This window comes from Geotrypetes seraphini, chromosome 2, assembly GCF_902459505.1.
Source record: "Geotrypetes seraphini chromosome 2, aGeoSer1.1, whole genome shotgun sequence".
In the NCBI taxonomy this organism is placed as follows: Eukaryota; Metazoa; Chordata; class Amphibia; order Gymnophiona; family Dermophiidae; genus Geotrypetes; species Geotrypetes seraphini.
The window spans coordinates 374,627,354-374,652,945 of record NC_047085.1 but is presented as its reverse complement, the minus strand read 5'-3'; the positions used below and the strand labels follow the sequence as shown (position 1 = coordinate 374,652,945).

Genomic DNA, 25,592 nt, shown 5'->3' with positions numbered 1-25,592 from the left:
GTCCCCACCCTGTCTGTTGTTGTTGTTGTTGGGGCTGTTGCGCGGGCAGTTTTTGGTTTTTGCTGCGGGTTCTAGTATTTTTCTAGGGCCGGGGAGAATTGAAGAACAGCGGCTGTGGCTCGGCTGGCTTAGCTGGCGAGCTGTGGGGACCTTATTCCTTCGGGAATTTCTCCTCTGCATTTTCCAACAGCATTTTTGGGTATGTTATTTGTTACTCCTTTCGGAGTATTGTTTTTTCTCTCTGTTGTTTTCCAGTTCTTGGTTCTGCTTGGCTATTCGGCAGACTGAGGGAAATAGAGAGGAGGGGCTAGGATATACTGTCCCAAAGTTTTGTTTTCAGTCTCCACCTGCTGGTCATGATTAGATATATACCCAATCGTAAAGTTAACCTCTACTGGTCTGGAGAAGCTAAAAGAAAGTAAATTAGCAGGTAAGAACCTAATTTCTCCTTAAACATCCTGACATCATCTCATTGATTAGTAAGCATAAATGGTTAATGCATTCTCCAATCAAGTTACAAGCTCAAAAATATCATCTAATTACAAATTACATTCTTTAGCAATGTACTTCCATTAATTATAATCACATGGATTCTCAGAACTATAAGCTCATCAATATTTTCCCCTAACTTGGTAAGTGAAAAATATGTTAGTTCATATAAACAGATAAGTTATGCTTCCTAGGCATTATCAAGGGAATTGGTTATCAGGTCAGTTTGACCACTAGCCTGTGTTTCTGTTATTTATAAGTTATGACTTTTAACTTTAGCCTACTGTTATGTCATGACTGCCACATTCTCAGGGTCTTGTTTTCCAGACATTAGACCTTGAGTGGTATCAAATACTTCTCTTTGCTTCACTGATAACAGAAAAGCCTGTATTCAACATTCTATGTCCATAATAGTTTCAATTCACATGGTTTCTTTCATTAGTAATTTTTCCCTAGCAACTGTTATGACGTAGTTATCAGATGGTATTGGTTTCACCCCTGACAGTAATAGAGGGGGTAACAACATGTTCACTTAGGACATAATGACCTACTAGGACTCATCTATTTCCCAATCTTACAAAAAATAGCAGCTGTGACATGCATCTATTTTAAACCTTTAACATTTGCTAACCAAGCAATATTACTTGTACTGTAACTCAAGCATTTCTATCCTTCAGCTTCATCTTTTTATGTACCATATATATATTTTAGTGTCCTTTCCCGTTCCCAGGCAAGATGTGTCTCATACATATTGGGTTAAGGGGCCCCCTTATATCCTGCTTAATATAATTATTGCCATCAGTACCAGAGCTTAACTATTCTCTGAGTGAAAAAATATTTCCTCCTATTGGTTTTAAAAGTATTTCCCTGTAACTTCATCAAGTGTCCTCTAGTTTTCCAATTTTTGCTGGAGCAAAAAAATCGATCCATTTACACCTGTTCTACACTACTCAGGATTTTGTAGACTTCAATCATATCTCCCCTCATCTATTTTTCCAAGCTGAAGAGCCCTAACCTTTTTAGTCTTTCCTCATATGAGAGGAGTTCCATGCCCTTTATCAACTTGGTTGCTCTTCTTTGAACCTTTTCTAGTTCTTCTATATCTTTCTTGAGATAAGGTAACCAGAATTGAATGCAATACTCAAGGTGAGATCGCACCATGGAGCGATACAGAGGCATTATAACTTTCTTAGTCTTATTAACCATCCCTTTTTTAATAATTCCTAGCATCTTATTTGCTTTTCTGGCCACTTCTGCACATAGGGCGGGAGGTTTCATCGTGTAAAAGCTTTAAATAAACAATGATACCCAGATCTTTTTCTTGGGAGCTAACCTCCAAGGTGGACACTAGCATCTGGTAACTGTGATTTGGGTTATTCTTCCCAATGTACATCCCTTTGCATTTGTCCACATTCTTTCTGAGAGGAGAGATGTGGCATTGGGAAGACTCTAGGGCAAGCCGCAGAGAGCCTCTCTGGCCACCACATTACAATTGTATTGTCCACCCTGCCCATTGAGGTCTGCAGACAAACTAATATTGAATGTTCCATTATTTAAGCAAATTAGTTTGGACAATTCTAAATCAAGAATTTTTTATGCAGAAGGTGCACATTTGTGGAATGCCCTCCCAATATGATTATGTTCTGTTTTGTTAAAAAAAAAAAAAAATCTACTTGCAATTCAGAAAACCACTTAAGGCATACTTATTTCAATAAGCTTTTTAAATGATGATTTGATTTTAGTATGTTTGGATTTTATTGGGCTGTCTCTGAGTGGTGTTTTATTATATATGTGAAATTTAAACCAGCTAACACTAAAGTATATAAAATGTGCAATAAATAAATAGCACGTTTGTCACTTCTGCAGCTGGCGAAGGAAACAGTTTTGAAAGACCACAGGGTGATGTGGTTGACCCAAGGCTTTGGGGAGGAAGAGGGAATGGAGAAATGCTGCACTGGCGAGGGGAGCCTAGAGAAGAGTTGGCTACAAACTTGACACAATAAACAAAAGTTATAGAATGGAAAAATAACAGACAGCATTAAGGCAGGGCTGCAGAAGGCAGAATTTTCTGCAGTACACTATGAAACTCTCCAAGCAGTGTCTCACTTCCGGCTCACCACACAATTGTTTCCCACGTATTCACCTTTATAGGACCCCCAGGGACCCCTGAAGAAGACTTTTTGTCGAAACGCAGACTGTGTTGGGTCCTGTATCCCTAGCGAACTAGGTCCTTTAAGGCTTTTATGTGGATGATTTATTTTTATGTAGATGCAATTATTTTATGTGGATGATTTCAGTGTACCTTTGGAACTTTGACACTTTCAAATAAAGTCCATTTAGGAACATTGTCACTCCACAGAGTTTTTTTGGTTTTCTCTGGATTTTCTTCTTTGTGGATATTTTGGGGTCAATTCCTTTTGTTCTGTGTTTTGACTAGAACATTTTCCTCAGGGGCCCTAAGCATATAAATGAGAGTGTAAAATTGAAAAGAAAAAAAAAAATTAAAAATGAGGGTGCAAACAATGGAATATAAGGGTAAAAAATTGAGTGCTTGAAGCAAATGAAGAAAGAGTGTCAGTGAGGCAAAAATTTTATATAGGTTTATATAGAAACTGGATCCAATACAAGTGAGGTAATGATTCCAAAACTTAAATGATGAGCATGCTCAGTGCAAGTCTCCCCCCTTTTTCCCTTGGTTTTCACAACTTGCTCTTAACGCCACCACTTTTTACTAAGGCCTTTAACTAAATCAAGTTTCTTAGGTTTTCAATCGGGTACTCAAGCATTTTTCCCTATCTGTCCCAGTGGGCTCACAATCTATCTAACGTACCTGAGGCTATGGAGGACTGAGTGACTTGCCCAGGGTCACAAGGAGCAGCGTGGGGTTTGAACCCACAACCCCAGGGTGCTGAGGCTGTAGCTCGAAAACACTGCGCCACACACTCCTCTGCCATTATGTCTCTTTTTCTTGATATATATTTTTTTCTTTTTTTTTCCTTTTTACATTTTTTAGGTCCAATAATGGTGCAATCTCATATCCTCTATTCGGCTTCTTTTCCTTCTTTTATTAGCACCTTTCTAATTTTTATTTATTTTCATTTTTAAAATTTATAATCTGTTCTAAAAAGAACTTGATTTTAATTCATACAGAGATGACTGTTTGTTGTTTTTATTTTCAAGGATTCTTTTACATATTTTATTTTGTATCCACATTGGCTTTTCTTTAGAATTGAGATTCCACTGGTATGTATTCTTCTCTAAATGCACATATAATCATATCGCTCTTCCTTTGAACATGGTTTTCATGTTTACCTTATCACACTTGACCACCTCCATTCATATACTTTCACTGGTGTATGCATATACTTGCACTGAGCATGCTCACCATTTAAGGTTGTTTATGGAATAGCAAGGTATGAACACATTAGTCCAATCTTGATGTCTCTTCTTTGGCTGCCTGTGGAGTATTGAGTGAGAAATAAAATTTTGTTGCTTGTGTTTAAGGCTGTGATTGGAAAAATGTCAACCGTGTTAGCATCAACTTTGCATATTCATCAGCCCGTGAGAGCACTGTGATTGAGTGGGTCTAACTTTTCTAACTTTTTTTTTAATGTTCATTCTTGAATGATCCACCTTGAAGAATATGGAAATTCAATTTTTTTTACATCAGAGGGCCCCAATGGTGGAATTCCCTCTCTGAATATATTTGGGTTGAGATGGATTTGAAGTTTTAAAGTTTTATTGAAAACATTTGTATTTAAAGAGGTATACAGTATGATCAAAGTCATAAAATGGAACTGACAGTAGTAGATGAAGGGATGGAACAACTGAAAAGAAGAGGTGTGGTTTTAAGTATGGTGAAATGGAGTATATGGTTGATTTGATGTAAGTTTGTATTGTCATTTTTAGAATGTGTATGTTTATTTGAAAGTTGCCTAGAAACAAATTGATAGTGCAAGTTATAAGTGTAATAATAATAATAATAAAAAAGAACATAAAATTCCTAAAAAAAAATTGCCTCAAGGGTTGCATGAATAAATCTGAGCATTGTAACAAGAAGGCATGCATTTTTACAAGACCTACCTGTAATCATATTCAGGGGCATAGTTTTAGTAAGAAAGGGCTCCTTTCACTAAACCACGGAAGAGCTGCTTACTATGGGACGGTGAGGTAAATGCTTCGACGTTCGTTCTGTTTCTACAAGCGTTGGAGCATTTACCTCACTGGCCAGTGGCAAGAAAATCTTCCGTAGTTTAGTAAAACCCAGCAAAACTATTAATAAGGCTCATATTTAGGTGCAAAAGAATAGACGCTGATTTGTACTGGCACATCCTCTGCTCCTTTGCCAAAGGTTTCCCACAATATTATCTGAATATATTTATGAAATGTTTATGGTGATGAACTTTCGCAGTGATAAAATGTCACCAGATCAATAGAATATAAGCTGTCCTTTCCAGGCGGGAGACTTCCATGACAAACAGAAGTCAAAACTGTCTGCAATATAAGCAATACTTGCTTATTTAGGTTTGTATTTATACTTTACCAAGGATTCATATTTTTATTTTCTTATTTCAAGTACAAATAGAACAGTTAACTATACCCTTTTGTATGCTTTTTAAAAAAAAAACTAAAATAAACTTTGTATTTTAGCTCCATAAAATTTTAGGAGAGAAAGTCAACAATACTGCTCTGATTGAGAAGCAAGTACTGGAGCTATGGGACAGATTGTATCGCAACTGGTTTGTGAAGGTAAGTCCTGAGACATAGGTATACAAAATACATCTTCAGCTTGTATTTTTGTAATTTCAAACCAAAACTGTGACATCCTTGTTTGTGTCTTTGCTATACACACATACACATCATATATACAGTGGTGCCTCACACAACGAACTTAATCCGTTCCAGGAGCAAGTTTGTTATGTGAAACGTTCGTTGTGTGAAACGCGTTTTCCCATAAGAATACATGTAAAACAAAATAATTCGTTCTGCAGCATAAAATATGCTAAGATGACATAAAAAAAGATAAATTTTTGGTTATTATTTTTATTTAGATACATCTAAAAACATAATTGTTTTTTAAAACAACACACATTTTTTAAATTTAAAGACAGACTAAGTAGAGTCTAATTTTACAGTGAGAGGGCAGAGTCTCAGCGGCAAAAACTGGGACTTAACTGTTCATTTTTTTTTTTTTTTTCTACCGTGTTTCCCCGATGATAAGGCAGGGCCATCAAATAAGACAGCCCCCCCTTTTTAGAAAAAAATGTAAAATAAGGCACCCCCCCGCAAATAAGCCACCCACCGATACCTGCGCTTACCCGAATCGGGTGGTACGGTGGGTGACTCCGTGTGGTCCCTGGCACCCCCGACACGATCGGGGCAAGAGGGAGCTCAAGCCCTCTGGCCCCCCCGACTCCCCGACACGATCGGGGCAAGAGGGAGCTCAAGCCCTCTTGTCCCCCCCCGACTCCCCGACACGATCGGGGCAAGAGGGAGCTCAAGCCCTCTTGCCCCCCCCCCCGACTCCCCGACACGATCGGGGCAAGAGGGAGCTCAAGCCCTCTTGCCCCCCCGACTCCCCGACACGATCGGGGCAAGAGGGAGCTCAAGCTCTCTTGCCCCCCCGACTCCCCGACACGATCGGGGCAAAAGGGAGCTCAAGCCCTCTTGCCCCCCCGACTCCCCGACACGATCGGGGCAAAAGGGAGCCCAAGCCCTCTTGCCCCGCCGATTCCCCAACTCCCCGACAATATCGGGCCAGGAGGGAGCCCAAGTCCTCCTGGCCACGGCGACCCCCTAACCCCACCCTGCACTACATTACGGGCAGGAGGGATCCCAGGCCCTCCTGCCCTCGACGCAAACCCCCCCTCCCCCCACCGACCGCCCCCCCCCCCAAGAACCTCCGACCGCCCCCCCAGCCGACCCGCGACCCCCCTGGCCGACCCCCACGACACCCCCAACCCCCTTCCCCGTACCTTTCTGTAGTTGGCCGGACAGACGGGAGCCAAACCCGCCTGTCCGGCAGGCAGCCATCGACGGAATGAGGCCGGATTGGCCCATCCGTCCCAAAGCTCCGCCTACTGGTGGGGCCTAAGGCGCCTGGGCCAATCAGAATAGGCCCGGGAGCCTTAGGTCCCTCCTGGGGGCAGGGCCTGAGGCACATGGTCGGGTTGGGCCCATGTGCCTCAGGCCCCGCCCCCAGGAGGGACCTAAGGCTCCCGGGCCTATTCTGATTGGCCCAGGCGCCTTAGGCCCCACCAGTAGGCGGAGCTATGGGACGGATGGGCCAATCCGGCCTCATTCCGTCGATGGCTGCCTGCCGGACAGGCGGGTTTGGCTCCCGTCTGTCCGGCCAACTACAGAAAGGTACGGGGAAGGGGGTTGGGGGTGTCGTGGGGGTCGGCCAGGGGGGTCGCGGGTCGGCTGGGGGGGCGGTCGGAGGTTCTTGGGGGGGGGGCGGTCGTTGGGGGGAGGGGGGGTTTGCGTCGAGGGCAGGAGGGCCTGGGATCCCTCCTGCCCGTAATGTAGTGCAGGTTGGGGTTAGGGGGTCGCCGTGGCCAGGAGGACTTGGGCTCCCTCCTGGCCCGATATTGTCGGGGAGTTGGGGAATCGGCGGGGCAAGAGGGCTTGGGCTCCCTTTTGCCCCGATCGTGTCGGGGAGTCGGGGGGGCAAGAGGGCTTGAGCTCCCTCTTGCCCCGATCGTGTCGGGGAGTCGGGGGGGCAAGAGGGCTTGAGCTCCCTCTTGCCCCGATCGTGTCGGGGAGTCGGGGGGGGCAAGAGGGCTTGAGCTCCCTCTTGCCCCGATCGTGTCGGGGAGTCGGGGGGGCAAGAGGGAACCAGGCGGAGAGAGGGCAGTTAAGCGCAGTGCCTGCGCGGAAGGATGCAGCTCGGGCGACTTCGTTGTCTGAAACGAAGTTCGTTGTACGGATCAAGACATAAAGTTCGTTGTGCGCAGCGTTCGCTGTGCGAGGCGTCCGTTATGCGAGGCACCACTGTATTTATATAAAACAGAGAATTTGCATATGGATATGTATACCTTCCCTTTGTAGACAATTTCCCCCCCCCCCAAAAAAAAAACCAAACAAACCTTGAATTTAGTCATAGATCATAAAGCTGTTACTCTTGAGTGGAAACACAAATGCCAAAGGACTTTAAGAAATCACAATTCCTTTTTTCTTGACTAATTGCTCTCCAGACAATCCGTTAATCCTACTGGAGGGTTGACTTATTTTTTCCAAACTTTATTTATGGAATTATAAAAGAAAAACAAGAACATAATTTTTTAAAAAAAATCTTTATTCATTTTTAAAACTTTCAATAAGTGTAATACAGGATAAGAACATTTTACACTTTAAACATCACTTACTATTCTCGCAAGTAACAAACAGATCAATACCTTTCCCCCCACCCTACCCAACAATTATCTGCAATCTAAAAACCCCAAACAAGAAGTATCCCTCCCCTACCCCTACCCCCACCTTGCACGTAATCACAGGGAAAAACCAATATTCATTCTTTACAGTATTTTGCTAATGGTTGCCAAACATCCCTAAATTTCTTAAAGTGCCCTTGCTGAATAGCTATTACATGCTCCATTTTAAATATATGACATAAAGAATTCCACCAAAAATTGTAACTCAGCCTGTCCCAATTTTTCCAGTTTTTTGTGATTTGCTGTATGGCAACCCCTATCATAATGAGTAAAAGTTTGTTATTATTAGAAGAAATTTGACTCTTAGCTCTCATTGAAGTACCAAATAACACAGTGTCATATGATAATGCCACCAGATTTTCCAATAGATTATTTACTTGGCCCCAAATGGATTTCCAAAAACTGAGTATCAACGGACAATAGTATAGTAAGTGATCTAGTGTCCCAGCTTCAAAATGACAGTGCCAGCATCTATTAGACTTAGAGCTATCTAACTTCTGTAAACGAACTGGGGTCCAATATGCTCTATGTAACAAGAAAAACCAAGTTTGTCTCATAGATGCTGACGCTGTACATCTCATCCTCCAAGCCCAAATACATGGCCATTGAGACGCAGTAATTTGATGCTTTATCTCAATGCTCCAAATGTCACGCAGACCAGTCTTTGGTTTCCTATTCAAAAATCCAGATAAAAATTTATACCACTGAGTGGCCTGGTGTCTCAGGAAGTCCGCCTGAAAACATAAGATAGGCAGGCTATATTGATTTTCAAGATTTTTCCATTCAGGGAAACCCTTCTGAATGGCCTGCTTCAACTTCATCCATCTATAATTTTGTGATTTACTAAGACCAAATTTGTGTTGCAATTGTGAAAAATCAAGCAGCTGATTATCTGAAATAACATCATCCAAGGTACGTATACCTGCCTGCATTCATTGCTTCCAGATGACCTTAAATCCGTCAATTTGAATCTTGGAGTTCAACCAGAGGGACTGACATGTTGATTTATGAATTGGAATATGTGTCAAATTATTCACACATTTTAGTGTCTGCCAAGTATCTACTAAAATTCTATTGTCCTTATACAATCTAGGCAGCTTGATACTCAGAACATGACATAATCTCAGAGGAGACATGAGTTGCCATTCCAACCTTTATTTGGCTTTGGTAAAACAATGGTTAAAGATTCTGACATAGTACCTGTAGTACAGTGGTCTCAAACTCAAACCCTTTGCAGGGCCACATTTTGGATTCGTAGGTACTTGGAGGGCCTCAGAAAAAAATAGTTAATGTTTTATTAAAGAAATGACAATTTTTCATGAGGTAAAACTCTTTATAGTTTATAAATCTTTCCTTTTGGCTAAGTCTTAATAATAATATTATCATTTATAGCTAAAGAGAGATATGATCAAGAAACTGTTTTATTTTACTTTTGTGATTATGATAAACACACCGAGGGCCTCAAAATAATACCTGGCGGGCCGCATGTGGCCCCCGGGCCGTGATTTTGAGACCACTGCTGTAGTACAACCTTTAGTCAGTTGAGTCTGATATAAATTTAATAGATGAGGTAATAGGGTAATTTGAAATGATTTATAAAACTCTACAGTGAAACCATCCCCATCTGAAGCGGATCCAACTCTAAGGGACTTCAACGCTGCTTGTAATTCCTTTAGTGATATAGGTGCCTCTAAACTTCCTTTTATATGCTTTCATATGAAAAACAAGAACATAAATTTAAAAAAAGAGTTTAATATGTCACAGCCAATGTTGTGATTAATCTCCCATCACAATTATGCAAACAAGAAAATTTATATTCCAAGAAAACCAAATCTCCCACTGGAACCCTTCTTCTCCCTCCCTAAGCCTTCCCCTTTTCAAATACTGCTTAACAAGACAAATTCACAATTATTAGGGGTCAACATTATCCCATCAAACTGTCTTGGTTCGCCAAGCAGCATAAGGATCCCAGGTTTAAAGGTAGATAACAAAACGCCCATATTTAAAAGCTGTCAAATATAATCCAGTTTAGTAAATACCATCTCCTTTGGTGGCAGTCTGGACAGTTTCCAATTTCTAGCCAATATAAGTTTTGCTGCCACAAAGATATGAGAAGTGAATTCATGTGCTTCTAAATAATCTCTAGAGGTTTAAAGTGAAAAAGACAGGAATCTGCCTATAATGGATATGTCAATTTTAAAATTTCACATAAATGAATAATCAAATATATCTAAAAAGATTTCACAGCTGGACAAGTCCACCTTGTGTGTCGAAAAGTTCCTCAATCTCTGCAATTTCTAAAACAGAGATCCTTGCATTAATTCTATGTCAGAGGAGGGGCGGGACCGCAGCAGAGGAAACAGCTCAAAGCACTGCAGTGCAAAGAGCTGTAACCGCAATCTTTGGCTGAAGCTGTAAGGTAAATGGTTCGGGGAGGCCAGGGGGAACATGGAGGCCTTCCAGGGGGGGTGCGCAGTCTTTCGGGGAGTGGGGGCAGTCCTTCGGGGAGGCCAGGAGGGAAGCCGGACGCAGCACTTCCCGACTGACCCTCCTTCCTCGCCCTCTAAAACAGGTGCAGCAGTTGCCAGCAAGAGTAGCGCTGCCGCTCCTGCTTTAGGGGGAGAGGGTCCGAATCAGGAAGCCGATTTTTTAAAAATTTAAATTGATTTGAATCGATTCACCCGAAGTGAATCGGTGAATCGATTCGAATCGTGAATCGGGCAACACTAGTCTAAACCCTTCTGAGCCTCTAACAGTTTCCTATGAATTTGAAATGAAGGGTAGGAGACTTAGGGCTCCTTTTACTAAACCATGGAAGTGTTTCTTACCATGGGCCAGTGAGACAAATGCTCCAGCGCTCATTCAATTCCTATGAGTGTCGTATGAGCGTCAGAGAATTTATCTTGCCGGCCAGTGGTAAGAAGTTCTTTTGTGGTTTAGTAAAAACTCAGCGTTGGAGAACAGCTAGATGAGCAGAACCTAGAAATAAGACTGAATCATGGAGAAAAAAAATGTTTTAAACATGCTAGTGTGAGGGGAGAGCAGGAAGGTGCAGTTTTATGCACTTAGTAAGAATGAGCAATTTTCTGTGTAATGGAATAGTTTATCATTCCATGTCTGAAACTATAGTTATGCCCCTGCTGTTAGAATGTTCAACTAGAATATGCTGCTGTAATAATGTGCCATGTATTCAGATAACTTGTCTAATGCCTTTACCTCCTTATTTGATGTACCCAGCCCTGTAATGTAGGTAAATGCAATTTGGATTGTTCCATGTCATGAACTCTTACTGTACCTACTGACTCATAAAAATCCAGTCCTGCCTAGCACTGCTGCCATGCACAAATGATGAATCATGATTCACAGGCTTATCAAGTGGCTTATGCAATTTGGATTGCTCCATGTAATACCAACAGCGTACCAGAAGATGGCAATCAATCCACATATATCGAATGTTGTTGCTGAAAGTTAATCAGTGTTCTCTTTTGGCTATGGTTTTCATAAACAGTTAATACAGTCTCTAAATTAGATGTTCAAGGGGGTTTTTCATGACATTAAAAAAAAAAAAGCATCTGACACCAACTGATCTGCCATGTAAATTGAGCAGGAGACCAGTGGCTTGTATTTGTTAGCCAAATTATTCAGATATAATCTCTCGCATTCTGTTATGCTAATACTTAACATTACATTTTACTTCTTTCTTTTTAACAGAATGTTACATATGCTGGAAGACACAAAGGGCACAAGATGAATATAAACCGCCAGAACAGTTGGCTGGGTGACATTTTGGAGTGGCAAGATGTTGCCAACTTTGTTCATGAGAACATTGAAACATTTCTTTCTGTAAGTATTTTCTTTTCCCACATCTCTTACACTGTAAAGGGTTAAGGAAGTCCATTGTAACATTTACTTTTTTTTTTTTTTATAATTCTTTATTCATTTTCATATTTTACATGAAGTGTACAAAATATTGAGTTACAACTAATGAATACACAATATCACTTTTATATCTATTACATAATATTCTGAACAAATTTTTTTATCCCCTCTCCCACCCTTCAAGTACTTTCCAATCACCTTATACATATTGTATACCATATTATAACATGTTATGTAAAATTATTTTCACTACCCCCTCTCCATGTGTGCCATAAAGAAGACAAGAAAAAGAAGAAAAGAAAAAGATAAATCCTATTATTCATTCAGTACAATACTTTGTCAATGGCCCCCATATTTTTATAAATTTAGGATATGTCCCTCTTTGTATTGCTATTACTCTTTCCATTTTGAATATATGACAAATTGTATTCCACCAAAATGTATAATTAAGGTTACTATGATTCTTCCAGTTATTGGTTATATGCTGAATGGCAACCCCTGTCATGACTAGTAAAAGCTTGTTATTTTCTGGTGAAATTTGACTTTTTTTTCTCATCATCATTCCAAATAACACTGTATCATATGATATTGCTACATGATTTTCCATCAATTTATTAATTTGTGGCCAAATTGCATTCCAAAAACTTTTAATGTAGGGACAATGATATAGTAAATGATCCAACGTCCCAGGTTCCAGATTACAGTGCCAGCATTTATTGGACTTAAAACTATCTAATTTTTGCAAACGTGTAGGGGTCCAAAAAGCTCTATGTAATAAAAAGAACCAAGTTTGTCTCATAGATGCTGACACTGTACATCTCATTCTCTAAGACCAAATTAGTGGCCATTGAGATGCAGTAATTTGATGCTTAATCTCAATGCTCCAAATGTCTCTTAGACAATTTTTTGGTTTTTTATTCAAATATCCAGATATTAATTTATACCACAATGCGGCTTGATGCCCTAGGACGGGGGTCGGCAACCTGCGGCTCCAGAGCCGCATGCGGCTCTTTTCCACCTTTGCTGCGGCTCCGGTAGTGTGTCACGCAGGCATGCAGCTTACAAGTCCGGCGTCGCGGCGGGAAATAGCCATGCTGAGCAGTGAGCTCAGCACATACACAGATGAAAGCCTTGCTTGCTGATTGGTCCGGCGGCCCCGCCCCGCCGTGCCGCCGGACCAATCAGCAAGCAAGGCTTTCATCTGTGTAGTGCTGAGATCACTGCTCAGCATGGCTATTTCCCGCCGCGACGCTGGACTTGTAAGGTGCACGCCTGAAAAAGAAATCATCCTGGCCGGGGTCGGTGTCATGCTCCGGAGATCTACAGCCTTCCTATCTCCCTCTCCCTTCTACCTGCTTCCGGCCACATCCCCTGCTCCGCGGCTCTCTTCGGCAACTCAGCAGCAGTGATCGACACAAGCTTCTGACGTCGGGGCCTACCCTCTGCGAGTCCCGCTTGTTTCAACTTCCTTTTTCCACAAAGGCGGGACTCGTAGAGGGAAGGCCTCGATGTCGGCAGCTTGTCTTGATCACTGCTGCTGACGAGTTGCTGAAGAGAGCCGCGGAGCAGGGGGGTGTTGCCAGGTGCAGGTAGAAGGGAGAGGGCCAGATGCAGGACTCGTGGGTGAGGGAGGAGAAGAGAGAGAGAAAGAGAGAGGGGAGGGAAACAAAAGGAAATATTTCATACTGGGCTGGGCCGGAGTGGAGGGAGGGTGGAAAGATTCTAGCTACAGGGTGCAGTAACAAAGGAAAAGGGGGGAAAGCTGAAAATGGAGATAGTGACACAAAGAAGAGAAAGGGTAAGCAGGACCTACTGAATAAGGATAGAGATACAGAGGGGACATGAAGAGGAGGTGAAATAGAGACATAGAAGTAATGCTGAAAAAGTGTGTGGGGGGAGATAAAGACATTGAAAGGGCAAATGGTGAACATGGCGTAAAGATAAGGACAGAGACAAATGAAGATTCTGAAAAAGTGGTGAGATAGGGATATAGGTGAGATGGACACAAAGAAGGGTGATGCTGGAAAATAGGTGGAATGGTAATTCTGACAGACACAGAAGGGAAATGCTGGATCAAGGAGAGATGGGGCTCAGGCTGGATGGAATGAGGAGAAATGCCTTGTTGGCCCGGAACTTCCTCTCCTACGTCAGAATTGACGTCAGGGAGCGGAATGCTGGTCAGCGCAACACTTCTGCAGGGAAAGCTTGGGACGGCGGTGGCTTGGGGGCTGTTCCCCGATTGCGGTGGCAGCAAACCGAGTGGCTTGGGGGACGGCACGGAGACAGAAAGAAGGGGGAACAGGGAGACAGAAAGAAAAAGTTGGGGGAGAGAATGAGGTCTGGAGGAGAGGAACCATACAGGAGGCTGAAAGAAAGGAAGAAAGATTGGATGCACAGTCAGAAGAAGAAAGTGCAACCAGAGACTCATGAAATCACCAAATAGCAAAGGTAGGAAAAATGATTTTATTTTCAATTTAGTGATCCTGTATATAGCATTAAGATAAGAAACAATATATGCAGTGTTAGATTTGTTTTATAATGGTTTTGCGGCTCCAAGTTTTTTTTCTTTTCGAAAACGGGTCCAAGTGGCTCTTTATGTCTTAAAGGTTGCAGACCCCTGCCCTAGGAAGTCTGCTTGGAAGCATAAGAACTCTAAACTATATTGATTATTCAGTGTTTTCCATTCAGGGAACCCAACCTGAATGGCCTGCTTCAATTGCAACCATTTAAAACTTTGTTTTTTACTAAGACCAAATCTATGTTGCAATTGTGAAAATTCCAGCAGTTTACCTTCCGAAATAACATCATTCAGAGATCTAATGCCTGCAATAATCCATTCCTTCCAAAGGATTTGAGCTCCACCAATTTTAATCTTGGAGTTTATCCATAAAGACTGATTAGTTGACTTGTTTATTGGGACAGGTGTTAATTTACTAATAAACCTCAACGTTTTTCAAGTATCCATTAATATCTTATTTTCTCTGTATCTTCTAGGCATGTTGATACTTGGAAGATGAACTAAATTTAGGGGAAACATAAGGCGCCATTCCAAATATAACCAATCCGGTGCATTATCTATCAGTTCTGGGAGGATCCAATACATACCCTGACGTAAAATATAGGCTTGATGGTACCTATAAAAATTTGGAAAATTTACCCCTCCCTCCTTAATTGATTTTTGCAAAGATACCAAAGCTATTCTATGCGTTTTACCAAGCCAAAGAAATTTCGTTAAAATGCTATTAAGCTTTTTATAAAAGGACCCCTGAAAATAAATAGGTATCATACTCATTTGGTAGCAAACTACAGGCAAGATCATCATTTTAATAGTTTGAACTCTCCCCCACCAAGAAAGATGTAACAGATTCCATTGCTCACATAACTCTGTAACTCTTTTCAATACAAATTTTTCATTTTCTTTTACTGTATCTTCAATTGTATTTTTAACTTGAATGCCAAGATATTTAAATCCTTCTTCTTTCCATATGAACGGAAAAGCGTCAAATAATCCTTTTACACAATGAACATTTAAAGGTATAAGTTCAGACTTACTCCAATTAATTTTATAACCTGAAAATTTGCCAAACATATCAATTAATTCCAATAGACAAGATAAGGTAGACTCTGGATTCCTCAAATAAAGTAAAATATCATCCGCATAAGCCGAAATTTTATATTCCATATCAGAATATGGAATACCCTGTATCCCCCTTGCTTGCTGTATTGCTAACAATAAGGGTTCTAATACAACATCAAATAACAAAGGAGATAAAGGACAACCTTGTCTAACTCCCCTCTGCAATTGAAAACCATCAGATATCATATTATTAATATTTAATCTTGCAATTGGGAAGCTATACAATGTTTTTACCATTTGTATAAATCCAGAACCTATACCAAACCATTCTAAAGCCTGATACATAAAATTCCATTCTACCCTATCAAACGCTTTTTCTGCATCCAAGGAAACTGTAAAAGCCGGTTCATCCATTTTTTTTTATAAATTTAACATATGAAACAATAATCTAGAGTTATTAGAGGAATGTCTTTTAGCAACGAAACCCGTCTGATGCGTGTCTATAATATGTGGGAGAGCTTTGGCTAATCTCAAAGCCAAAATTTTCGCCAAAAGTTTATTATCCACATTTATTAAAGATATAGGCCTGTAGTCTGAAACCAAAGTAGGATCTTTATTTGGTTTAGGCAAAATAATTACTATTGATTCAGCCATAGTACCTTTAATATCACCTTTTATAAGTTGTGTCTGATATAAATTTAGTAAATATGGGGAAAGGACATTTTGAAATGTTTTATAAAATTCTACTGTATAACCATCACCACCTGGAGCGGATCCAACTCTAAGAGATCTCAACGCTGTTTCTAATTCTTTTAATGATATAGGTTCATCTAAACTCCGTTTTATATGATCAGGAACCTTAGGTCCAATAATTAAATCTAAAAAATTTTTACCATCTTTTTGCCTCTCCAAATAAGGCTCGGAAGAATACAGGTCCTTATAAAATTTTAGAAATTGCTTTAAAATTATATCCGTTTGATTGGTTATTATACCATTATCATCTTTTATCCCATTAATGTTAGTTCTTCTTTTTTTTGCTTTAAGATAATTTGCCAATAATCTTCCCGCCTTATTAGAATTTCCATAATACATTGTCTGTTTGGAAAACAAGTCTCTTCTTATCATTTTTGAAGCTAATTCGTTATATTTACCTTTTGCTTTCAAAAGAGCTTGTAATACATCATGTTCCCATTTGCTTACCAATTTAGTTTCTAGTATTTTAATTTCTTTTTCTAACTCTATATACTGTTTTTTAATCTGTTTCCTAACAAAAGCCGAATATGATATAATATGACCTCTCATAGTCGCTTTAAAAGCGTCCCATACATTTTCAATAGATGTATCTTCCACTAAATTAATTTGAAAGAAATCACTAATTTGTGTTTTAAAATGTTCCAAAAATTTTTCATCCACAAGCAATGCATTATCAAATCTCCAAAGAGGTCTTCTATTTTCTAATTGATCTAATTGTAAATCTATCCATACTCCCGCATGATCCGAAATGATAATGGGATCAATGGAAGCCTTAATCACTTGCTGCACCTTATGTGATGAAATAAAAATATAATCTATTCTTGAAAATGATTTATGAACCTGTGAACAAAATGAAAATTCCTGATCATTAAAATGAAGAATACGCCATATATCCTTCAAATCACATGATTGAACCAAATTATCTAAACCTAAAGATTTTATACTTTTACCTGGTTTTTTATCCATTAATGGATCCATTACAGCATTAAAATCTCCAGCCACCACTAAATTAGAAGCAGCCAGTGGTAACAACATACTCTGCAATTTTTTAAAGAATTCTGATTGATTCGAATTAGGGGGGCATATATATTGAACAACGTCAGGGCATTATTTCCCATACTTATATCAACATGTAGCCATCTTCCATGTGGGTCCGAATTTACTATCTTAAAATTGGCCATACACTTTTTATTTATAAGAACTGCTACTCCTGCTTTTTTACCCTCTGCTGGAGCAAAAAAACATTCTTTCACCCACCCACCCGTTAGTTTCTCTGATTCCTTTATATTAAGATGGGTCTCCTGCAGACAATAAACATCCGCGTTTTGCTTCTTTAAAAATGATAATACCTTTTTCCTTTTGATTACATGATACAGGCCATTGACATTAATAGAAAATATCTTAAAAGACATAATATATTTTATACTCCTTATCATAATCTTCCTCTTCCCTTCTTCCATAACTAAGATCTAAAAAACTTCTCCCCATGGCACACATTCTTACCTCCAAATTACCCAATCCCTTATTAATCTTTTCCTTAATCATCCTAGTAATATCTTTAATACCCACCTTCTTCCCACCCTCCCTCCCCAATATAATGACTGCTTAAGGACACACATTGGACAGTAATCCCAACTTCCCCCCTCCCACCCAGGCAACCAATATTTATTAATAACCCCTTTATCCTTTATTGAGACAAACTCACTACCTCTCCACAATATATCTAATTATATCTCTCTTCTAATCATAAAACCTTTTTTCTTTTTTTTTACATTTAGAGTACTTCACTCAGTGAAATGGAATTGTAGGATCATGAAATGGTTAACTGTTGTTTAAAATATTGCTCTGGCCTACATAGCTGAAAACAGTGTACAATCTATTGACCTCATCTGCCTAAAATGTATGTCCCTACCTTACCACATTGTAAGCTAAATAGATAAGAGTTTGAGCCATGATGTACCCTGCCCTTCTGTACATTTAACTGTAAGAGTTAGATAAGTGTCCTGCTAGTGACCTGCTAGTGTGAGCTTAGAACCAATGAGTGTTAAGAAAAGTAACACGTGAAAAGCTTTTTCTAGAATTCAGTTGTATAGCCAGAAAAATGAATAAATATCTCTGTAACTTCCTGGTTTCGGCACTTCTGAGCCAGCTTGGAGCTCAGGAGTCCAGCATGCATTCTGTAATAAATCTCTTGTACTTTCTTCACGCCTCTGACTTTGTGTGTCCAAGTGACCTTTCAGAATAACAGATCACTGATCCAGTACCTCAGTGACTTCGGGAGGGGACCATAATAATTTTCAACCCTCCCACAGATTTTGTCAGGGATCCTCAGGCTCTTTCTCCCAGAGATATTCCCAGGGATACTGTTCTCGTTACCACAATTCCAATTCCAGATGTCCTCAGGTATCCAGATCCCGGGCAACTACTGCTCCTATAAAGCCCCCAGTGAATGCCAGAAGTTGGGCGGGGCTTCCTCATATCAGGGTCTGATTCTCTATCGCAAGTAGACTTGCATATCCTCGGATCAATGGGTGCTGGACATCATTTGAGAGGGGCACAAGTTAGACTTCTTTTGCCTGCCTCCATATTTGTTTCTGGACTCGCCGGCAGGCCTGCCAAAGAAGAAGTCAAAGGTTCACACTCCTCTATAGTGTCTCTTGGATATCCGAACAATAGAACCTGTTCCAGAATATGAATTGCTTTACACATGCCTATCAAATTTTGAATAGATCAAAATATTTTGAGCCCAATATTCAGTGGAAGGACCAACTGTATAATTTTAACATGAGTTTCTGTTTACAACCATTGAATGCATTGTCAGGCTGTTCTTGTTATTCATGGTAGCATGGTTCATGAAAATGTTTATGAACCATAAAATCACAAATAACAAAATGCAGAGTCTGTGGGAAAACAGAGTCTAGGTTCCAGCAGTACACCTTCCACCTCAAAACCATGGAAAGTGAACAGTGGATCCTATTGGGAGAATGGGGTTAGGTTTCTGCATAGGACAGCATTCCCCTTCCCTCCCCAAACAGACACCACCAACTCCCCTCCCAGATCCAGAGGAAGGACCCCAGGCCTACCTTGTTTCCCTGGTGGTCTAGCGGCGCATTAGGGCAGGAATGATTCCCATTCGCTCCTGCCCATGCTCTTATAGCATTGAAAATGGCTCCCAGTTCAGGGGGCACCAGTACACAAATACACGAACTCGGTGGCATGAATGGAGAATATCAGTTGCAATTGTTGCAACCGCAGATATGCAAATTCACGGATAATGTGAATGGACTGTATGCAGATAAGGTGCTGCTACTGAGTATACATGGATATCTTGAAGTGAATAGCTTATCTGTTTAAAGTTAGAATTTGATTTGGCTATCAGCATTTTGAAAAATAAGTTATATGGAGAGTGGTGAAATACTGTACCATAATATGTCCTCTACTTTTTTTTCCTTCCAGATCCTAGATTCCTTGTGGATTGTGATGAGCCGCAATGTGAGTCTGCTGTTTACTACAGTGACCACACTAGTAACTGTCCTCTTTTATAGTGGCACTGCCCTTCTCAACTTTGTGCTATCATTGGTATGTACGTCATTCTATGTTCAATGTTTAATCTGTTAGTCTGTCAATATGGCTATTTAATGAAAAATGCTGGGGTCGATGTAGTGATTTAATCGGCCCAAATCAGCTCTTTGCTAGTTAAATTGCTTTTGGTGGGCTAATGGATCATTTTGATAGTCACTTAACTGGTTACTGTGTCTGAAAGTGACCAATTAGTGCCTAATGCAAAGCCGAACATTTTGGGGGTGTTCCCTGAAATGCAACTCAACCAGCCAAGGTCACCACATAAATAGATCTTCAAAAATAGGACCACATAAAAGTCAGTCCTATATGCAGTACCCATAGCAGGTTAAGTGCTGAATATCAGACTTTGGTGGTTTGGTTTACCAGCTCTAAACCCAGAAATTTAGTGCCAAAACCTGGATGTGGCCCAACATTGAATTTCTGGGCTTAACGCTGGCAGCAAAATGCTGAGCACCACTGATTGAAAATAGATCCTATTTTTTTTTTTTTTAAACCTGAGGAAAAATCAATGTTTTATTTGTAATATAGAGGTATGTTTGAACTAGTATAACCTCTGTATAATCACTAGTTTGAGAAATCAGATAATTATCCTGCAATAAGACAAACTAGAGTGAGTAGAGGAACTTTTATAAAGTTTCTATTTTGGCTTATTAAAACCCCATTAATAGTCATACACAATAATAGAATATTACTGCATATTTAATGGCAGGCAGACTGTTTTCCTGTGAAATGTACATCTCCCTAGAATAGAGTAAGGATTATAAATATCATTCTTTAATATGACTGAATATCTATCTATTCTCAAAGCAAAAAAATAAATTGAATTGCAATCTTTCATGTTCCATTAGGAACATTTCTTATGATCTTTTGAAAAAAGAGAGCTGCTTTGGCTTCAGCACTTCTTTTGTGCCAGGTGGTCACAGTTCTGGTCTTTCCATTCAGACAGAGAGCAGGCCAAAGGGAAACTTGCTTCTACAATTTACATGCAGATGATTGATTAGATGGAATGCCAGAAGGAATTTCATGGAAACTTTTGGTGCAAGACTTACTTTATATCAGAGATCTTTTAAGCTCTTTCTTGGTACATAGATGTAGGGATTCTTAAAATATCCTGCATGATTGGCCATACCAGGGCATACTGACACATTATGGCAAATCAAAGCTTGTCCTTTATGGACCAATGAGGTACAAGACATACACAGAATATGACAAATGTAAGTTAAAATTTCTTCCCCAAAGCTTGGGCCCCTCTTGCTTGGCTCAAATCGTTTTTCAAGGTTTCTGAGCTAGTTAATTATACACTCCCCCTCCAAAGCCTGCCCGTGAATAAAAAAAATTTTTGAATGACTTTAGGGCCCACTCTGAACTACCCCTGCTTCCCAGATGTCTCCACGCTTTACTTTTTTTGCTATGATTGAGACACTGAGCAAGTGAGAAGTCATTAGTAATTGGCTTGTGAGGCTGCTGCATTAGACTTTTTCCTTCTGATTAAGTAAAAAGAGAGGAGTATCTAAAAATGTAAAAGGTATTATCCTTGGATAAGCAGGCAGCATATTCTCATATGTGGGTGATGTCACCCACAGAGCCCGATACAGTGGTAAAAGTGTACTGCCACTTTTAAGTTTTTAGAAACTTTGCAACTGCTCGCACCACGCATTCTCGAGTGCCTTTCTGTCTGATGCCGGCTCGCGGTACCTCAGTTCATTTTCCACAGAGCAAAGAAGTGCTATTTTGTCTGGACTCTGTCCAACACATGTTGCCTTCCCATCAAGGTTCTTCTATTCTTGGCTTTGGTTTTCTTGCTTGTTTTATTTTATATCCTTTGGTCTGTGTAAAAAAAAAAAAATTTTAATCCCTTTTTTTTCTTCGTGCCTCAGTCAAGCCTTTTGGCCCTCTTTTTCCTACCTCGGCGGTTTTTCCTTCTCGTTTCTCATCATTGAGTTTGACCTTGCCATCAAGATTTTTGAGTCCATGTCTAAACCTTTGGTGCCAACACCCTATCTCAATCACTGACCCACACAGTTGGTGTTTGCAGTGTTTCGGCCCTGAACATTAAGTAGACAGTTGTACTTGTTCTACATTACAGAAATGCTTGCTGAAGGCTCATCGTAACCAGCAGGAAAAGATGTTTGGCTCAATCATGGACTCTGGTGATAAATCTGAACCCTTGGTACTGGCGGTACCAGCAATGACATTGGCATTGGACATGATTCCTGCATCAGGCAAGCCCACTAAGAAGCCAACTCTTCCCCAGCATGCATCGCAGGCCTCTAAAGTATTGAGTCCCTCAATGCAGGCCAAGCATCGATGCCATCGATCTCCTTCAGTGCAGGTTGTGTCTTCTTCAGGGTGTGCATCCTCATCGAGGTCTGCCACCCCTCGACACCCTGCTGCACCGATGGTACCAGCTGTTGAGCCAAGGGTCGCAGTGCAAAAACTCAATTAGTTTTTCCAGAGAGAGCTCAGTGACATGTTTAAGTTGCACTCAACACCGGTTCTTACATTGACTCCTCAGTACTGGCCCTGCCTGAGCATAGCACTCTGAGGCCACATGGTACTGATTCCAGGTTTGCATCGAGATGCCTTTCTACATCATATTGGTGCTCTTCATCAAGACATCGACGCTCTCCATCAAAGCATCGATCCTCTCCATTGAAGCATCGACGTTCTGCACCAAAACATAGGTGTTCTCATCGCAACATCGACGTTCTCAATTGCAACATCGATGTAGATCAACATCACATGCTTCCAGATCCAAAAGATCTTTGCATCACTCATCATCCTCATTGGATCGGTACTGATGCTCTCACTCGTCACCTCCACCTAGGAAATCCTCATCCTACAAAGAATCATCTGGGGTACAAGAAGTTGATTCTGATCTCTCCAGTCACCATACTGATACTGAATATGAGCCTATGTTATCTGTTCCTGAATCGTATCGTATCCCTTCAGATCTGTCTCCTCCTCTTAGATGAAGGTCTCCTCCTGAAGGATTTTCATTTATGAAGTATATCAGACAGTTGGGGAAAGCTGTACCTGTCAAATTGGAGGCAGACACTGAGCCCAGAGTGGAATTCTTTGATGCATTGTATTTTGATTAATCCCCTAAAGAACTTCTTAACTTCTTAAGTTCTTAATCTCCTCAAAGATGCGCTCTTTAAGAACTGGGAGACTCCTCTTTCTGTCACTAAAGCTCCAAGAAAGATTGACTTACTCTATAGAATAATATCTTGTCCTGGCTTTGACAAACCGCAACTACCACATCAATTGTTGCTTGTGGAATCGACCCTTAAAAATCCTCCAGTTCTAGGGTTTATGCCACTGTGCCACCAGGACATGAGAGTCATACAGTGGTTAAAATTGGTCGCCGTCTTTATTAGAACTCTATGGGGCTCATAATCGAAAGAGAAAAACATCCAAAAACCGGCCTAAGTTGGCACTTGGAAGAACATTTCTCAAAAATGTCCAAGCGCCGATAATAAAACCAGGTTTTGGACGTATTTAAAAACGACCTAGGCCTTCATAGTGCCGCTCAACGTCCAAAGCTAAATGGGGCGTTTCAGGAGGCGTGTCAAGGGTGGGAGTTGGGCAGGACGTGGGCCGGCTTAGACTTAGTCGTACAGCATGTAAAACCGAAAGTTTAACAACAGAGCTTAGACGGAACTTGGATGTTGTGACTTAGACCATGTAAAACATGGTCTAAGTCACAAAAACCTACCTAAACTCACCAGATAAGCACTTCAAACACATAACACAGACCCCCCACACACTACCCCAGTGATCACCAACCCCCCCACCCCCATAAAAATTTTATTCACAACTTTAAATTTCAGCCTCCAGACCATCATCACCTGGCCGCCTGGCATAGGAAAGCCTAGTAGTCCAGCCCAGAGGCAGCTTAAGTCATCTTGGGGTGGGTTATGGACCCATAGAGAAGAGGACTCATGCCCATAAGCCCCTGTAATCACTGCATTGATACTTAAACATGTGCACTCCCCTATACACCCCCCAAACCCTTTTTTTTACTGGCATTTAGGTGGCTCCTGCAGCCATACGGGCTATTGGGGTGGTAGATAAGTGGGTCCAGGGGATTCTGGAGGTGGCTTGGGGGGCTCACCATATCCTATAAGGGAGCTGTAGGGAGGAGAAGCCATGGCACCCTTTTTGTGAAGTTCACAGCAGTGCCCTGTAAGGTACCCCACTATTTAGGTGGCATGTCTGGGTGTGCAGTCCATCACTTTGCAGACTCCTCCCATGTCCAACAGGGCTTGTTCTAGGTGTTTTGAACTTGGACAGAAAGTTGGACGAAAGTGATATAAAGATGGATGATTTAGTGGCTTGGATGATCAGATTGGCAGGACGTATAAGTAGACGATTTTCGAAATGAAAAAAAAGTTGGGACGTATCTTTCGAAAATGTGTCTTAAGCTGTGTTTTTACTTTGGATGACTTGAGAGATGGACATAAACGGACTTAGACATCCCTTTCGATTATGCCCCTCAAATCTCTTTTTACCCTTCAGGAAAGCAGAAATGGAATGTATTTTAAAGCTGAAGTCTCTTTCCTTACCTAAGAAAGCCTTTTCTGGAGCAGAGCAAAAAGGAAAATGGTTGAGGCATGGAGCCACTAGACAATTTCTTAGCCAAGAAGATAGAAAAAAAAACTGTACAGTATGTCTTACTACCTTGCTTGGCTGCGAGTCTCTGACATGGATATTAATCTTCATTATCAGTTAGACAATATCTCTTGTCTCGGTGAAGAACTCTTAGGCGACAGGATAGGGAATGATACTAAAAAACTTACTCAGCATGATCAGAATTGGAATTCTTTAACAAGATCTAAGTCTAAGCCATCTAAGCATCCTCAAAAATCGACTTCTTCCTATAAGAGACAGTATCCTACAACTTCTTCTTCAAAGCCTCTACCACAGAAGAAACAGAAGCAACAGAGACCTCAAAAGCCCCAGTCTTCGGCTCCTCAAAAGCCAGCTCAGTCTCTTTGGCATGCTTCTAGAGAGCATGGCCAAAAATTCTTCCTCTCAGCCTCTTCCCCAACCTATCGGAGGTGGAATTTGTTGTATCATCAGTGTTGGACTCTCATTACTATGGATTCCTGGGTCCTCAAAGTCAACAAAGATTATTCACCATTTTGTAACCATTCCCCCAGACCACCCTTTGAGAGAGTCCTCTTTTACATCTCAACAGACGTCCCTTCTTCTTCAGGAAATCCCTCTTCTTCAACTAAATACCATAGAAGTAGTTCCCCCCTTCTCAGAAAAATCAGGGGTTCTACTCCAGGTATTTCCTAATTCCAAAGAAGACAGGAGATCTTCATCCAATTCTCGACTTCCGTGCCTTAAACAAATATCTAGTCAAAGAAAAGTTTCAAATTCTATCTTTAGGGACCATATACCCACTTCTAGAATGAAACAGTTGGCTGTGCTCTCTAGACCTCAAAGAGGTCTGCATATACATCCATAGATCCCGATCACAGAAAGTTTCTAATTTTCGGATAGTTTATCAACACTTTCAATACAAAGTTAATAATAATACTAATTTATTCTTATATACTGCCAAACCACTAGTTCAAGGCAGTTTACAGCATGAAAGAACTGCACAACAGTGAATTACTTACATAAGCATATCAAAATTTCTCAGAAAATACAAAATGGCAATTAAGTCACATATTTATCAAATAGATAAGTTTTAAGAATTTTTCTAAATAAATAAAAAGACTGAGCTTGGGGAATAAGCATATTCAGCTTTGCTTCTTCTCCAAGAGTATTCACCAAGTACCTAGTGGTTGTGGTAGGAACCTACATACTTGGGGGTTTCACGTGTTTCCATATGTGGACGATTGGCTGATAAAAGCTACATCTTC

General features: G+C 40.7%; 1 protein-coding gene across 2 annotated transcripts in view; it reads left to right on the top strand.

The window, feature by feature from the left end:
* TMEM245 (transmembrane protein 245) overlaps positions 1-25,592 on the top strand; it is a 201,473-nt gene that overhangs the window by 89,578 nt on the left and 86,303 nt on the right. For both annotated transcript variants that reach the window (XM_033930622.1, XM_033930623.1), the window contains 3 exons: positions 5,140-5,238; positions 11,634-11,765; positions 19,588-19,710. In XM_033930622.1, the coding sequence (XP_033786513.1) occupies positions 5,140-5,238; positions 11,634-11,765; positions 19,588-19,710 (354 nt within the window). The remainder of the gene's footprint in view (positions 1-5,139; positions 5,239-11,633; positions 11,766-19,587; positions 19,711-25,592) is intronic.